Source organism: Maniola hyperantus, chromosome 4, assembly GCF_902806685.2.
Source record: "Maniola hyperantus chromosome 4, iAphHyp1.2, whole genome shotgun sequence".
Lineage (NCBI taxonomy): Eukaryota > Metazoa > Arthropoda > Insecta > Lepidoptera > Nymphalidae > Maniola > Maniola hyperantus.
This window is the reverse complement of record NC_048539.1, coordinates 15958280-15976090: the sequence shown is the minus strand read 5'-3', so window position 1 is coordinate 15976090 and position 17811 is coordinate 15958280. Positions and strand designations below refer to the sequence as shown.

The 17811-nt window shown below is 37.8% G+C and overlaps 1 protein-coding gene across 1 annotated transcript in view; it reads right to left on the bottom strand.

Annotated features, from left to right (window-relative positions):
• The window catches only part of ogre (optic ganglion reduced), a 68674-nt gene that overhangs the window by 21508 nt on the left and 29355 nt on the right, over positions 1-17811 (bottom strand). The window contains exons 3-4 of the mRNA XM_034985311.2: positions 6943-7050; positions 5221-5376 (exon numbers count right to left, since the gene is read on the bottom strand). Coding sequence (XP_034841202.1) covers positions 5221-5376; positions 6943-7050 — 264 coding nt within the window. The remainder of the gene's footprint in view (positions 1-5220; positions 5377-6942; positions 7051-17811) is intronic.

Below are 17811 nucleotides of genomic sequence, written 5' to 3'. Positions count from 1 at the left end.
GCGACAGTCATGCCTGACGAAAAGCAATGAGCGCACTTGCCTCGAAGATTCCTTTTCACTATTGCTTTGAACTCTTTGAAGGTGTTCAAGTGGTAGGAAACACCACGCGCGCCGGGGAGGCGTTACGGTATACTTTTAGTTTAAGGTTGACGACGACGCAATGATTTGCACATTTTTCATCAAAGTTTGCATCAATGTTTCTTTCATAATCATTTGTAATGTACGGAAGTGATTGACACAAGTCATTAAATCAATTCCACGGCGTGCGTTGACTCACAGCGACATGTATGAAGTACCGTTAGTGAGGCAAAAAGCAGCGACGACTAGCCATCGTGGCACTGTACTTCACTCTAACTGTAGCCAACGTCACACAATAATATCATCATCATCATCATCAACCGGTAGACGTCCACTGCTGGACATAGGTCTCTTGTAGGGACTTCCACACGCCACGGTCTTGTGCCGCCTGGATCCAGCGGCTCCCTGCGACTCGGCTGATGTCGTCCGTCCACCTAGTGGGGGGTCTTCAAACGCTGCGTCTTTCGGTGTGAGGTCGCCATTCCAGCACCTTGGGACCCCAACGTCTATCGGTTGTACGAACTATGTGCCCTGCCCATTGCCACTTCAGCTTCGCAACTCGTTGAGCTATGTCGGTTGCTCTAGTTCTCCCACGGATCTCGTCATTTCTGATTTGATCACGTAAAGAAACTCCAAGCATAGCTCTCTCCATCGCCCGCTGAGTGACTCTGAGCTTTCTTATGAGGCCCATGATAGTTAGCGACCATGTCTCGGATCCATATGTCATCACTGGAAACACGCACTGTTCGAAGTACACGCTGTGTACTTACATTATTGTGATCAAATCAGAAATGAGGAGATGAGAGTAAAATTGTATGCAATTACACAGTTTTGTTCACCGGCTCCTCAATTAGTCTCAATAGATCAACGGTTAAGGAGTAGACTGAAATCTGAAAAGTCGCCGGATCAAACCCCACCCGTTGCACTATTTTCGCATTTACTCCTGACACAAGCTTTACACTTAGTTGGAGGGGAAAGGAGAGTATTCTTTTAAAAAGTACCTATTACTATCGGTAGAAATAATACAAACAAATCCATCAAAACTAGAAGGAACGTGATAAAATACGAATTCAAGTATCACTTGATAGCACAGATGCATGCGACCGAAACATTAGCATAAAAAACACAAAACAAACGATAGGCGAGACAATTACATGAAAACACGTGGCCACTTGAATGTGTTACACGCTCGAGTAAGCACGTACGACGAAGGAAACACGCATGTGAAGAACAGAATAGCGACATATGAATGACAATGTATGTGGCGATGACACCATTGTTCTAGAAAATACTACATAATACTAGTTGTCGTTGAAGAACGAGTATGAAGAATTTTTTTATATTTATTTAGAAATTTCATATAGAGAGTTATGGGTACAATAAGATGGAATATAGTGTCATAAATCATAATACATATACTGTAAACTGTAAATTGTAGTGAGTGTAGTTGGTAGTGATTTTGAATTGATAGAATTTTTTTGCAAGAATAGTTAAAGACCTGAAGAGTGAGGCAAATTTTTATCCCGGAAAATCAAAAAGCTCCCACGGAGTTTATGAAAATCTAAATCTATGCAAACGAAATCACAAGCATTATCTTCTACCGCTATAAAAATGGACAAAGGCAACTTAGTCCAATAACAGTTGAAAGAAACCACCGTGACATATGGTTCTTGAATGAAAGCTTCACGCTCGAGTAAGTCGACATGTTAGTAAAGTAACATACGTGAGAAATTGTGTGGCTACGGAAGCGAGCGGAATAATATTACTATGAGTATGAAATATGAATACCTACGTAATGCAGAAACAAAACTGAATGACAAAAACACAATATACCAAGACCGGACGTTGGCAATAGGTACGGCAACAGCGAAAAAAATATTTGAAAGCAAAATGCGTCTATGGAAATAATGTGGTTAATTACGTTGCACGCAATCTCTAAACAACCACAGTAACAGTTCTATAATAGTACTACGTATAAACTAAAATGGCACGTCTTAATCTATTGCTATCCCTATCATAATGTTGATTGCGGAAAAAGATAGCACTAGATTTAGACCTGTTAATTTAGTTAGTTTAGAGATTGTGTACAAGAGAATCGGCCCTATTGTAGTCTTTAAAATACACTAAAAGACTGGCATTTATTTCGTGTAAAACACCTTTTTACTAAGCTGAGTCGTGTTTTCATAATTAGTGGCTATTAGATTAAACGCACTTTGTATTTCTCATACTAGTTTCCGACTCTATAGTGTTTCTATGTTCTACCAACGCTTGCGAGTTGTCAAAGGTGTATCAACCCTGCACAGGTAGCCTTTTGAGAAGCCCAAGCACAGCAGCTAATGATATAGTCAATCATCAGCTAGTTGGTAAATAACCCTTAAAACATGGGCGATAAAATTACAAGAGCAGCAGCCACCTGCTGTTCAATATAAACTTGATCAATTGAAGACTTTCGAAAACCTTGATAGGGGTAAAATTCGGCGAAACAAAACTCATTTAGTGACTCAGTACAGCTGCCACCGAATCGATAAACGCGGAAAAGCCGGGAGAGCTAACAAAAGCTACTGAGCACGCTTTGAACACCGGAAAACGTACACCGACCGATCGTTCTATAGAACCTCCATTAGTAGGTACTTAAGGCAGTGGCCCGACCGCCGGCGAGAAAACGACTAACGTAGAGAAACTCCAAGCATAGCTCTCTACATCGCCCGCTGAGTGACTCTGAGCTTTCTTATGAGGCCCATGATAGTTAGCGACCATGTCTCGGATCCATATGTCATCACTGGCAACACGCACTGTTCGAAGACTTTGGTCTTCAAGCACTGAGGAATTTTGGACAAGAAGACATCTCGAAGCTTCCTGAACGCTGCCCAACCGAGTTCAATTCGGCGGCGCTATAGTACATATTACATAGTAAACAGGTAATGGTTAACGTCGGTCGTATGTTGCGTAACCGAGCATTGAACGTACAGTGGGCAATGACCGGATACAAAAAATCCACGGGGCAATTTTAATAGCCCGATCTCTTTTTGCCACGCTCCAATAGACTCAGGAGAAAAAACGCGCACCGAAAAGCGAAATCTATCATGATCTCAAATTATATAAACCAGTACCTATCAATCCATACTATCCATACTAATATTATAAATTCGAAAGTGTGTCTGTCTGCTAGCTTTTCGCGGCCCAACAATTCAACCGATGTTGAAGAAATTTGGTAAAGAGTTAGCTTACATCCCGGGGAAGAACATAGGCTACTTTTTATCCCGGAAAATTAAAGAGCGAGCTGCGCCTCAAATCCACGCTCATTTATCATTTATATAATCTTCGATTGTATAAATGTGTATGCCTTTTTTCAGGAGCATAGTTTCAAAGAGCAGTTTCTAGGAAGAAGAGTGGTATCTTCGAACACCTCGTGGTACAAGATCAAGTGGAGGGCACACGTCCACGTGGTCATTAGCCAACTAGGTGGATGTACTTAATCGTTAAGACTTTCAGACCACAACGAACACGCCTATTTCCGTCGGGGATTGCACGAGCAGCAGTGAAGGAGAATTCAAAACCTCACCACTCTACCAAAAGATTCTTTTCTTTCGAAGAAAGCAGTTTCTTGGATATGTGGTGGTGCATGGTGCGAGAGACACCGCATCATGTGTCTCGGCCCTAAGTCCTATGCGTTTGTGATTACAATTCACAGTGCGCTCGTAGTATCCAATGAGCAGAAGCGTTGAACTCACGACATTACGGACGCCGCGCACGCCTCACGTTCCCAGCGCTGATTGGTATTGCTGGTGCTCGCGACTGGCGATTGTTTTTTTTATATCTTTTTTTTAAGGGTTTTTATACACTATGTACATGACAACCCTATCGTACCTTATAATATAGATTTACTTAATTAACAATTTAGTTATTACTAAAATCAAATTTTATATGACTGGCGATTGTTCATCTTTTGCGTGCCGACCGGTACCACTTAGTGAATCTATTTCTTTCGCGATACATTTGCTCGTATCGTAGCTCTTAATTTGCCGCTATTAATACTATTAAGTAGATTTTTACCACCCTTGGGCAATAAAAATACTTATTATCGCACAGTAAGCCGTGTGGGAACATGTACCTATTGTATGTACTGCACCATGGTAATGTCACTTGCCCCTAATTCCTATGCGTTTGTGATTTCAATTCACAATGCGCTCGTAGTATCCAATGAGCAGAAGCGTTGAACTCACGACATTACGGACGCCGCGCACGCCTCACGTTCCCAGCGCTGATTGGTATTGCTGGTGCTCGCGACTGGCGATTGTTTTTTTTATATCTTTTTTTTAATGGTTTTTATACACTATGTACGTGACAACCCTATCGTACCTTATAATATAGATTTACTTAATTAACAATTTAGTTATTACTAAAATCAAATTTTATATGACTGGCGATTGTTCATCTTTTGCGTGCCGACCGGTACCACTTAGTGAATCTATTTCTTTCGCGATACATTTGCTCGTATCGTAGCTCTTAATTTGCCGCTATTAATACTATTAAGTAGATTTTTACCACCCTTGGGCAATAAAAATACTTATTATCGCACAGTAAGCCGTGTGGGAACATGTACCTATTGTATGTACTGCACCATGGTAATGTCACTTGCCCCTAATTCCTATGCGTTTGTGATTTCAATTCACAATGCGCTCATAGTATCCAAGAATGAGCAGAAGCGTTGAACTCACGACATTACGGACGCCGCGCACGCCTCACGTTCCCAGCGCTGATTGGTATTCCCCTGGTGCTCGCGACTGGCGATTGTTCATCTTTTGCGTGCCGACCGGTACGAGTTAACGAATCTATTTTTTTAACACAACAAATAATCCTTTCTCCAACTAAATCGTATAAAGAGTGCGTTAGAGCCGAAGCCTCCCACCAGCCCAGACCAGAAATTTTGAAATTATAAAATTCCAAACCCCTGCCAGGAATCGAACCAGGGAACTCCCACAAATAAAACCGCAGTGCTTACCACTGCGCCAGGGAGGTCGTCAACCACCTTTTGAGGTGGCGATGAGGTGGTGGAGATACCAAAGATGAGCTCACAACAATAATAAGCGGAAAGTCATCTTCAAACGCCTCCAACCCTATATATAAGTACACGTCACTCACCCTTTCGTGCCGGAGGAGGTACCCGATGATGACGTCTTTCTTCTTCTCTTTCTCTTCGACGTGACACATGCCGACGTTCAGCCCCATGACGATAGTTTGCATGAGGCCGCCTTCGAAGGCGTCCCACAGGTATTTGGGTGTGTAGCACATTATTGCCTGGAAGAAAACGTAATGGTATAGCAATCATCATCATCATCATTTTGACGACCTCCCTGGCGCAGTGGTAATCGCTGCGGTCTTATTAGTGGGAGGTCCCGGGTTCGATTCCTGGCAGGGATTTGGAATTATATAATTTCTAAACTGGTATGGTCTGGTGGGAGGCTTTAGCCTTGGCTAGTTACCACCCTACCGGCAAAGCCGTACCGCCAAGTGCTTTGACGTTCCGATACGATGCCGTGTAGAAACCATTGGTAAGGGTCATGGGGTTAGCCCGCTTTCATCTTAGACTGCATCGTCACTTACCACCAGGTGAGATTGCAGTCAAGGGCTAACTTGTATCATCATCATCTCAATCTATCGCCGGTCCACTAGGCCACTACTGAACACGGGCCTCCTCTCAGAATGAGAAGGGTTTAGGTCATAGTCCATCTAGAGAATTCTTCGGACGAAATATTCCTTGAGTAGATACCCTAGAGCTACGAGTAGGTACACTATGGCATGTAGTCCCGTTGTCCTCGTTAGCCGTATCCCCGTCATTGGGGACATCGGGATTTGATCATGGCAGGATTTTGAGTATCTTTAAAAAACGTAAATCAAAAGGCGCGGGAATAAGCTAGTCAGTAATCCAACTCTATGAGTCGTGTACACCGAAAAGTTTAAAACGAGTGGGGTGTAAAGGCATGTCACTATTTTGGGCCTATTATCTCGTTATCGGTCAACGACCTGAACAGTCTATTTCCGACTAATCGTCCAGTACGTACGTAAGTTACCACTAATCACTTAGCGCCGCATTTTCCTCAGTAGGTCAAGTTCCGAAGCGACATAACAGTCAACGGCCAGCTGTTTAGCATGACTTAAACCGTTATAGACGTCCCGATTGTTATAAAAGCATTAGGGTGCCTGTCCATTGAAGCGGAGCGGAGCGGAGCGGAGTTGTGTAAAGTTGACCAATCAGAGCTTTGTCAGATGACGGAATAAAATTATCACGTTATTTACCGACAATCTGATTGGTCTGCTCAACACATCTCCGCTCCGCTCCGCTTCAGTGGACATGCACCCTTAATCGTAGGCATCACATTACCAGCGGACCTAGCATCAAAGTTCGACAGATACAACATACACCACCTCCCACTGTCCATTTGTTCGTTTTCTCTCTAGCGTTAAGGTTGTCTGGAAGAGATCGCTATTTAGTAATAAGACCGCCTTTTTGCATCTACTTTTTATTCTTTTTTCTAACCTGTATAGTGCCCCGCAAACAACTTGAGCATTGACCTCTTTGCCCACCTGCAATATAAACATACGAACCTGGAAGAAGAGCACGAAGCACACCCACTGGTAGTACGTGTAGTACTTCTTCTCTTGCGAGCTGTCATACTCGTTCATGACGCCGGGGTGCGCTACCTCTTTGCCCACCTGCAATATAAACATACGAACCTGGAAGAAGAGCACAAAGCACACCCACTGGTAGTACGTGTAGTACTTCTTCTCTTGCGAGCTGTCATACTCGTTCATGACGCCGGGGTGCGCTACCTCTTTGCCCACCTGCAATATAAACATACGAACCTGGAAGAAGAGCACGAAGCACACCCACTGGTAGTACGTGTAGTACTTCTTCTCTTGCGAGCTGTCATACTCGTTCATGACGCCGGGGTGCGCTACCTCTTTGCCCACCTGCAATACAAACACTTGGTTAGTTAATTACTACCTACAATACGAGTAAGTATATTACTACCTACGACTACAAACGTAGGTAGTATGAAAACATTTTGTAGTAATTTTATTTATATTATTTGTGCTACCTGATGCGACATCGTACTCGTGGATTTAGATTTTTAAAAATCCCGCGGAAACTCTTTGATTTCCGTGGATAAAAAGTAGCCTATGTCACTCTCCAGGTCTTAAACTACATACCTATATCCATGCAAAAAATCACGTCGATACGTCGCTTCGTTGCGACGTGATTGAAGGACAAAGCAACAAACCAACAAACAAACACACTTTCGCATTTATAATATGGGTAGTGATGAATGACTGATCTTTCCCAAATGACAAGGTTTTCTAAATTGCCCTAACATCGGAACCGGTTATGTCAAAGCCGTAACCTTTAAGTTACATACATATAAACACCTATTAAAAGATCAAAGTCAAGGTCCAAGTCAACGTTCAATGAACTTCTTCTCAATCTTGTATAGAAGCAGGCGTTACTTTGCGGAAATCCATGATATACAATGAACCAAAAGCAACAAAGGCTTTTGGTTCATTGTTCTTCTCAATGTGACTTTTATCCCGGAAAAACAAGGAGTTCCCACAGGATTTTTAAAACCAAAGTCTTAAAGTCTAGTTGACAATAAATATTTATCGTAGATAAGTGGTGATAGCCTAGTGGTTAAAACGTAGGCCTCTGACTTGCGACAAAAATGCCTGACTTCTAAATCTAGGTATAAAAAGCTGACTGTCTGATCTATCAACACATAGCTCAAACTACTGGACGGATTGGGCTAGCTATTATGACACAGACATCCGCCTAGATTTCTGAAAATTCAACCCTAAGGGGGTAAAATAAGGGTTTGAAATGTGTGTACTCCACGCGGACGAACGAAGTCGTGGGTATAAGCTAGTTAAGTATAAAAATAATGAATAGGATGGAGCTTGCCAAGAAAATGTCTCACTCTTGCCTAATCTCTTCAGAAAATTATTCCGATTCAAAAAATTGATTTGGACCCCGCAATCTGGTCTAATACCGAAAAAATCATCTTTCGTTAATAAAAAAAACCCGGCGAAGTGCGAGTCAGGCTCGCGCAATGAGGGTTCCGTACTACAGTCGACATGTCGACTCGTAAATGTCGATTTTTTTCGACATTTTGAAGGATAATTCAAAAACTATATTACATTAAAATAAATAAAAATCTGATTTAGAACGCACAGGTAAAGACCTTTCATATGATATCCCACTTGATATAGTTATCTTACTTAGAAAATTGAAAATAATAATTAGTTCATGACGACAAGTTAATTTTTTTGTGTGACCTAAACCCTAAATTCACGGTTTTCAGATTTTTCTCCAAATGTCAGCTATAAGATCTACCTATCTGCCAAATTTCATTATTCTAGGTCAACGGGAAGTACCCTGTAGGTTTCTTGACAGACAGACGGACAGACAGACAGACAGACAACAAAGTGATTTATAAGGGTTCCGTTTTTCCTTTTGAGGTACGGAACCCTAAAAACAATCTTAAAACGAATAAAGAAACAAAAGTTATGGTCACTAGATCAATGGGTCAGTCGCACACCGTTAGATACCATATTCTAGTGGGAATCCGCCATAAAAGTCATATGACGTCACTGCTAATGAATGAATCATTCTCTATCTTGAACTCATTTGCATATAAATCCGTTTACATTTCAAGATATTACTGTGATATGACATTAACAAGGTCGTCTTCGTAAAGTGACTAACACGTGAGGAGGACCAACATGTTGGGGATCCCGAACCAGCGCGGGGTGATTCGCTACCTCAGTGAATGATAGCCACCGAGCTTATTTGACACTAGCAGCTGGCCACGACTTCGTCTGCGTACTGGTTTCTCATGAGATCTGAAATTTTCCCGCTGCAAAAGGCCTCACTTACCTACTCACTCAGTCTCACCTTAAGACACGGAACCCAGAATACCTAAATGCCAATTTTTATATCTCTAACTTCAAAAACATTGGATTTTCATATAACCCGTCCACCCCCATTTTTCTCCCTTAGGGGGGGAATTTAGTTAGATCCTTTCTTATCTGATACCTACCCCCAAGAAATAGCCTACATTTCAAATTTCAAGTAAAAATAACAATTGTTAAAACTTTTCTATAAAAACATTGCACCCCTATTTTACCACCCAAGGGGGGAATTTCCCAAATTGAATTATACAGATTTTTATTATTTGAAGCTAATAACCTAAATGTCGATTTTCACGTCTCTAACTTCAAAAACATAGGACTTTCATACAACCTTCGACCCCCCCTTTCGCACCCTTAGGGGGGAATTTTTCAAAACCGTTTCTTAGCTGACACCTACGTCCTAGAAAGAACCTACCTTCCAAATTTCAAGTTTGTAGGCTTTATAGTTTCTGAGATTTCGTGATTAGTCAGTCAGTCAGTCAGTCAGTGAGTGAGTGGTATTTCTCTTTTATATATTTAGATTGGTTGCTGCTTTACTGAGTGATATTATATTTTTTTCTCAAACATGCTTGGAAATTTGAGCATTATTTTGAGCATAACTTTCTTCGGCATGCGAGCAACGGCCGACAAAAGTTGTATGAAAATCCATATCTGTCGTGATTTTGCGGCCAAATAAATTACATAGTAAAGTCGTGTAATTCCAAAATGGAACCATCTTTTACTCCGAAACATGGCAACCAATGAGGTAACGTATCAAAGGTTTTATTTAAATTTCTGGCTTACCATACCATAGACATTAATAATTATTAATGTCTATGTGGCTTACAAATAGGAAAAAAAACAAATGAACACTTCAACGCGGGAAAAATTATTATTGTTCGTTGTTCGTCATTGATTTTGAAAAGTAAATTGTATTTGACAAAATTAGTTCAAGTGAAGACAATGAGTGTGATGAACTCAAGTACTTTAACGTCACCTGAAATTGAAGAGGCGGCAAGAGCCGTAATAGAAAACTTATTACCACCAAAATCGAAATAATAAAAAGCTCTGCATAGGTGATAGTTTGATGTAATTTTCACACGGCGGCGTTACAAGTTAACGATGAAGTAAAAATAAATCTTGACAATCATAACTATACTATCAACTAATTAACTAACGAACTATTGTATTGCAATGCGTCTCAGCATCTAATTAGATATATCTACCTACTAGCTGATGCCCACGACTTCATCCGCGTGGATTTAGTTTAAAAATCCCGTGTGAACTCTTTGATTTTCCGGGATAAAAAGTAGCCTATGTCACTCTCCAGGTCTTTAAGTATACCCATGCAAAAAAATCACGTCAATCAGTTGCTCCGTTGCGACGTGATTGAAGGACAAACCAACCAACAAACACATTTTTGCATTTATAATATGGGTACTGATTCATTTACGTGAAGGAACAGTATGTGACGCTATGTGACGACATAGTGGTGTAAGATGACTTAGAGATCTTGCCGACCTTGGTGCACATTTGCAAGTAAGAATTTTATTAGTGTCGCTTTAAGACTTTTCCACGTTCTTGAGCAATTGTGATTTGTGACCTCTCCGTCTTGGTTAAGGTGGAAGACACGGTCTACCCGCGAAACTCAAATTTAATTTGGTTTTTTGCAATTTGTAAACTAATACGACAAAGTAGTCTTATGGCATTCAAATTGAGCCTGTAGCATTATCATCTTCACAGGCTTATATAAAAATCTTTACTTGAAAAGTGATATTTTTCATCTCTCTCTCCATAGGTATAAATTAGCAATTAAGGATGTTATATCAAATTCTGCCTAGTTATAGTTTATACTTTAGTCGATTTTAGTTCTGTGTTCCATAAGTTTACCTACCTAGTTAGTTTTAAATACTCTGTGCTTAGTTTTTCATACGCATACTATGCCCGTGTGTTGTGGACATAATTTTTATTTTAAGTGTTAATTTCTCACTGGAGACTGCTTTGGTTTAAGTGTTTTTATATATATAATATCTAGTTAACTAATTGTAACTGTTTGTCTCTACAAAATAAAATAAATTAAATTAAATTAAATTGAAAGTGTCCAGTTTAAGAAATTAGTCGAATATCTTAGCTAGTTTATTTAATAAAATAATTAGAACCAAGATAGTAGGTATGTGATCTACCAGTATTATCAACTTATCAATAACATTCTGCAAGATTATTTCATTTTAACTTTTAACATTGATATCAGTTTGACCTATAGCACAAGTCACGTAACATCTTGTTCAAATAACAAGTCTTCCCTCATACAAAAAACCGGCCAAGTGCGAGTCAGGCTCGCGCAATGAGGGTTCCATACTACAGTTGTATTTTGTCGACATTTTGCAGGATAATTCAAAAACTATGATACATAAAAATAAATAAAAATCTGTTTTAGAATGCCCAGGTTAAGACCTTTCATATGATACCCCACTTGATATAGTCATTTACTTAGAAAATTGAAAATACTAATTATTAGTTCATGACCACAATTTAATTTTTTTTTGTGTGATGTAAGACTAAATTCACGGTTTTCAGATTTTTCCTCAAATGTCAGCTATAAGATCTACCTACCTGCCAAATTTCATGATTCTAGGTCAACGGGAAGTATACCCTGTAGGTTTCTTGACAGACAGACAGACAGACAACAAAGTGATCCTAAAAGGGTTCCGTTTTTCCTTTTGAGGTACGGAGCCCTAAAAAGGCTTTGTGCAATTTCATTAGTCAAGGAGGCATGTCAAGGAGGCATTCATCAAAGTAGTCTGATGCTTGATTGATAAATTGTATCCGATATTTTTCAATTAAGGTCATTGAGATGCACAGTGCAATTTTTTTTGCATATAATTTCATATCATGTGGAAGGCATCGATGTGGAAGAGAAATACTAGATCATCGGAAAATGGTAAAACAAAAATATATTTCTTGTGCTACGAAAAGGTGAAACTCTTATCTAACATTACTGCAGTTCAGGTCAAACCAGTATAGTGAAAAGAATAATCTACAGAGCAACAAAAACGATCCTGCAAGAGGAAATGGTCAGTTGATCTTCAATTGCACCTATCAGCCGGTGCCGATCGGCCGATTTATGTTGTTATCCTTGATTGCTTTGACCCAACCACGTTGCTATCAGGCCGACATTTTAATACACTTAACGCTTAAATAAATCTGAGTTAAAACAAAATTGTGCTTGGAATCAGAAAATGTAAAAAACCTTTTTAACGTAGGTAATAGATTGAAACTTATTCATGAAAACAAAATAATTAGGTCCTTACATATTAATATGAAATTGGTGTTTTGTCGTACTGGCCACTTTGATCTCAAATATCTCCTTTTTGATTAGGAATTCCTATTTCAAATTTATACAGCTACTAGCTGATGCATGCGACTTCGTTCGCGTGGATTCAGATTTTTAAAAACCCTGTGGGAACTCATTGATTTTCCGGAATAAAAAGTAGCCTATGTCACTTTCCAGGTCTTTATGTATACCCATTCAAAAAATCACGTCAATCCGTTGCACCGTTGCAACGTGATTGAAGGACAAACCAAAAAACCAAAAAACCAACAAACAAACACACTTTCGCATTTATAATAAGGGTACTGATTTACTCATGCTTTTGTGTTTTGAAAACCCTAATTCATTTGTTTTTTTCTCTTTTGGTTTTTCTTTCTTTGTTTGGTTTATTCTTTGATTAAATAAATATGTATATTATACTAGACAAAAATCGACTTTATGTTCCTCCCTTACAAAACGCCAATTTCATATTAATAAAAATATCCTCAACTATAGGAACTGACTTTATTCCATTTAGACAATACTTAATAAACTTCAATCTTAGTTCTAAACTATTAACTTCTTCAAGACATAATTATAAATTCTAATTTTCCCTGCTTCAAATCAATAGCTCCGGCTCTTATGGCCGCCATTTTTACATCTCCTCGTAATTCTTTTTTTAAATTCAACTGTAGGCAAAGCAATGTCGCTAACAATCGGCCATTCTGACTTCATGTCTGTCCTCAGACATTCAGGCTCAATTGAAAGAGATTCTCATTCTATAAAACTCATAGTTTTATCTTAATTTCATGATCACTAACTTTTCATTAATCAAACCACTTCTTTGGTTGAATTCGAAAAATTTCATCTTTTCTTGTCAGGGTTTCTTATTTCATCAAATTTATAGTTTTATATTAATTTCATAATCACCATCTTTACTTAAACCAAACTATTTCTTTGGTTGATTGTTGCATTCGAAGAATTTCATCTTTTCTTGACAAGGGTTCTCATTCCATCAAACTCATAGTTTTATCTTAATCTCATAATCATCACCTTTGCTTAAACTAAACCGCTTCTTTGGTTGATTGTTGCATTCGAAGAATTTCATCTTTTCTTGGCAGGGGTTCTCATTTCATCAAACTCATACTTTTATCTTAATCTCATAATCACCATCTTTGTTTAAACCAAACCACTTCTTTGGATGATTGTTACATTCGAACTTGTCAGGGGTTCTTATTTCATCAAACTCATAGTTTTATATTAATTTCATAATCACCATCTTTACTTAAACCAAACTATTTCTTTGGTTGATTGTTGCATTCGAAGAATTTCGTCTTTTCTTGACAAGGGTTCTCATTCCATCAAACTCATAGTTTTATCTTAATCTCATAATCATCACCTTTGCTTAAACTAAACCGCTTCTTTGGTTGATTGTTGCATTCGAAGAATTTCATCTTTTCTTGGCAGGGGTTCTCATTTCATCAAACTCATACTTTTATCTTAATCTCATAATCACCATCTTTGTTTAAACCAAACCACTTCTTTGGATGATTGTTACATTCGAACAATTATTTCGTTTCGGCCATCCTTTTCTTAGAATGTCCTCATTCACACATCAGACAGACAGAGACATCAGTTTAATATTCATGATCATTGTCAATGATGCCTAATGGCCGCAATCTAATAGTCTCAGTCTCTTATTATGATCGTCATCATATCCCCAACGCCAAGACATCAGTAAAACATCCATGATCGTTCGTCAATGATGCTTATTATTACTCGTCATCTTTAATTAACTATATCATTTACGCCATGGTGGCCCGCTCACCAACCTGATGGCCGCAAACTAATAATCTCTTTCTCTGATCGTGATCGTCATCATATCCACAACGTCATGACATCAGTAAAATATCCACGATAGTTACGTCAATGATGCCTGAAAGGAACAAAATAAAAACAATTAAGCAGTATCTGAGTTCTTTAAATGTGTAAATGCAGTGTAACTTTAGAGATATACTCACTTATTATTACTTGTCATCTTTAACTAACTATATCATTTACGCCATGGCAGCCCGCTCACTAGCCTATGGTCGCAAACTTAATAGTCTCATTCTCTTGTCATCTTAATCATAATTTTAATCATCATCTTAATCATCATCTTAATTAACTATATCATTTACGCCATGGTGGCCCGCTCACCAACCTGATGGCCGCAAACTAATAATCTCATTCTCTTATCGTGATCGTCATCATATCCACAACGTCATGACATCAGTAAAATATCCACGATCGTTACGTCAATGATGCCTGAAAGGAACGAAATAAAAACAATTAAGCAGTATCTGAGTTCTTTAAATGTGTAAATGCAGTTTAACTTTAGAGATATACTCACTTATTATTACTTGTCATCTTTAACTAACTATATCATTTACGCCATGGCAGCCCGCTCACTAGCCTATGGTCGCAAACTTAATAGTCTCATTCTCTTGTCATCTTAATCATAATTTTAATCATCATCTTAATCATCATCTTAATTAACTATATCATTTACGCCATGGTGGCCCGCTCACCAACCTGATGGCCGCAAACTAATAATCTCATTCTCTTATCGTGATCGTCATCATATCCACAACGTCATGACATCAGTAAAATATCCACGATCGTTACGTCAATGATGCCTGAAAGGAACAAAATAAAAAACAATTAAGCAGTATCTGAGTTCTTTAAATGTGTAAATGCAGTTTAACTTTAGAGATATACTCACTTATTATTACTTGTCATCTTTAACTAACTATATCATTTACGCCATGGCAGCTCGCTCACTAGCCTATGGTCGCAAACTTAATAGTCTCATTCTCTTGTCATCTTAATCATAATTTTAATCATCATCTTAATTAACTATATCATTTACGCCATGGTGGCCCGCTCACCAACCTGATGGCCGCAAACTAATAGTCTCATTCTTTTATCGTTATTGTCATCATATTGTCTATTTGACATGGCAACATTCATATCTTGCTATAATATCTTTTGATCATTTCAATAGCTCATAAATTTTGTTTCTTGTATGTCATCAATCTTTCTATTAAACTATGATCTTTAATATGCATTTTAATTGTACCGCATTTACGTTTTGATCATCATTACAGATTCTTGCTGAAACAGAAAAAAAACAAAAAGCAGCAACAAAATCATCATTAAAAGGACCATAAACTATTGTAGTACTTAATCCTACCTGATTTTGGTTTTAGTTCTACTAAATGTCAACTATTAACTGCTTGAAAGGAACAAAATAAAACAATTAAGCAGTATCTGAAATCTTTAAATGAGTAATAATTATCATAGGGCATAGGCTTACTATAATAATTAAGCAGTGTAACCAGTGTTTTTGAACGTCAGAGTGGGAAATCGGTAGATTGCTCTTTAAAAATCGGTCTATTCGTCGTATTTTGTAATCAAAATCGGTATGTGATTAAAAAAACATAATTATTTGCACAATTAATATTATGATCGGAGTACGTAATAATTGGATCCCGAATTTTGGTATAAACATACCAAAATTCGGGTACCCACCGAGTGTAACTTTAGAAATATAACAGTAAAATATCAAATAACTAGGTACCTACATTATTAATAGAAAGTAATAAAATAGCTTGTTTGTTTAACTTATTTATTAATTAATACCTACCCAAAATATTAACTAAGACTTTAAGAGTACTTATTTGAATTGAAATAAAATTAACATAAAGATAAGAAATTAAATTAAAATTAAATAATAATGTCATCCACATTATAAGCTACACAGGTATCTTATCCCAGGACAATACTTAAGTCTTTTCATTTCTGAACCCTTTCGACTGAAAACACTGTTGAGATTCATGACCCACACGATTACATAGGTTGCATTTTACTAATTCTTTTTTGCATGACGTCCAAAGGTGCCCTATTTCTTTGCAATTATAGCAACGAGCTAAACTTTCTCCTTGTTTTATGGTTTTATCCAACAACGGTTGATTGATGATTCTTTCTACTGATGGATGCTCAGTAGAAAGAAATTGTTTTCTAAAGTTCAAGACGTCTCCTTTCTTAGATGACATCTTACGAAAATAATTAAGCACATCTTCAGGGTCTATAAAGCTTAAGCCCTGCACATTAATTCTTATATTATTATCATATATACCATGTGTTAGACAATCTACTGCTTTAGATCTTACTATGCCACATCTATTGATGAGACGAATTTTATCATAATAATATTCTTCTAGGGTTTCGTTCCGCAGACTTTTTCTTACCAACATCTCGGTAAGAAGATCGCCATAATTTTCTTCACAAGGAAAAGCCTTTAAAAGTTTCACCTGCCACTGTTTCCAATTATATTTAACAGAAGTAAGTCCGTCATACCAATGCTTAGCCTGACCAACCAAACGAGGTAATGCATAAAAACTGATTTGCTTTTGATTCCACCCATAAACAGACGCTGATTCATTTATCTTTCTCAACCAATCTTTCATAGTTTGTGTTTTAGCTTGGGGATCAAATGTTGGTATCATATGTTGAGACCCGTGTCCACTAGGGACTACCTGTTTGCTTTGAGTTAAGCTTTTTACCAACTGTTTCAGCAAAGACGATTCCGTTTTTTCATTAGCACTAGAAGTTGACGTATTTGATGAACTTGATGATGAACGTTGTCGTTTTCGTTTCTTTGATCGCCTTCTGAGCTTGACATTACCAAGTGGTGGTGTTGATGATTTTTCAGACATGGTCCGTGCGATTCAAGTCACGTTGTTACAACAATTTAATATTAATTCAAGAGTAATTCCAAACCTCTCACAAAATAATAAATAAATTATAAGTAATTATCGTAAATTTTCACGAGTAAAAGTTTTTTTTTTTAAATGATTCCCGCGCATCATTTTCCCGCGCATATATTTTTACAGTTTTTTTTTTTTTCTGTGCAAATTCTCTATGCTCCTTGTTATGGTGTCTCCACACTTGGATAGTAACTGTTTCAAAACACAGCTCAGTAAAAAAAATGTCGGTGATGTAAAATATGAATTATCTAAACTTGAGAATCCTTGCCTATCTATATGCAAACGTCTAGAAGAACTTTTTTTTTTTTTTTTTATAAACCCAAATTAATATATTTTAATAGCGTAGATAGAATAATAGGTAGATGCAAGTACCTACTGTGTAACCGCGTATGAGATAGCGATAGCACGACGTAACGATGAATAACACGACAATTATTACCATTATTTAGTAATCAATATTTGTATTAACCGATCAACAATATTTGTATTAAACGTTTTTTTATGTGAAAACAAGTAAATAACTCATGAGAAATACAATTACGCCACGAAATCTCAAAGTTTGTTTTGCAACTTCTTGTATGTAAGTTGTATGTATTCTTGAAAAAAAAAAACCCAGTTACACGATAAAGGACAAAAATAGGTTAGCTGCGTCTCTATTTATCACATTAG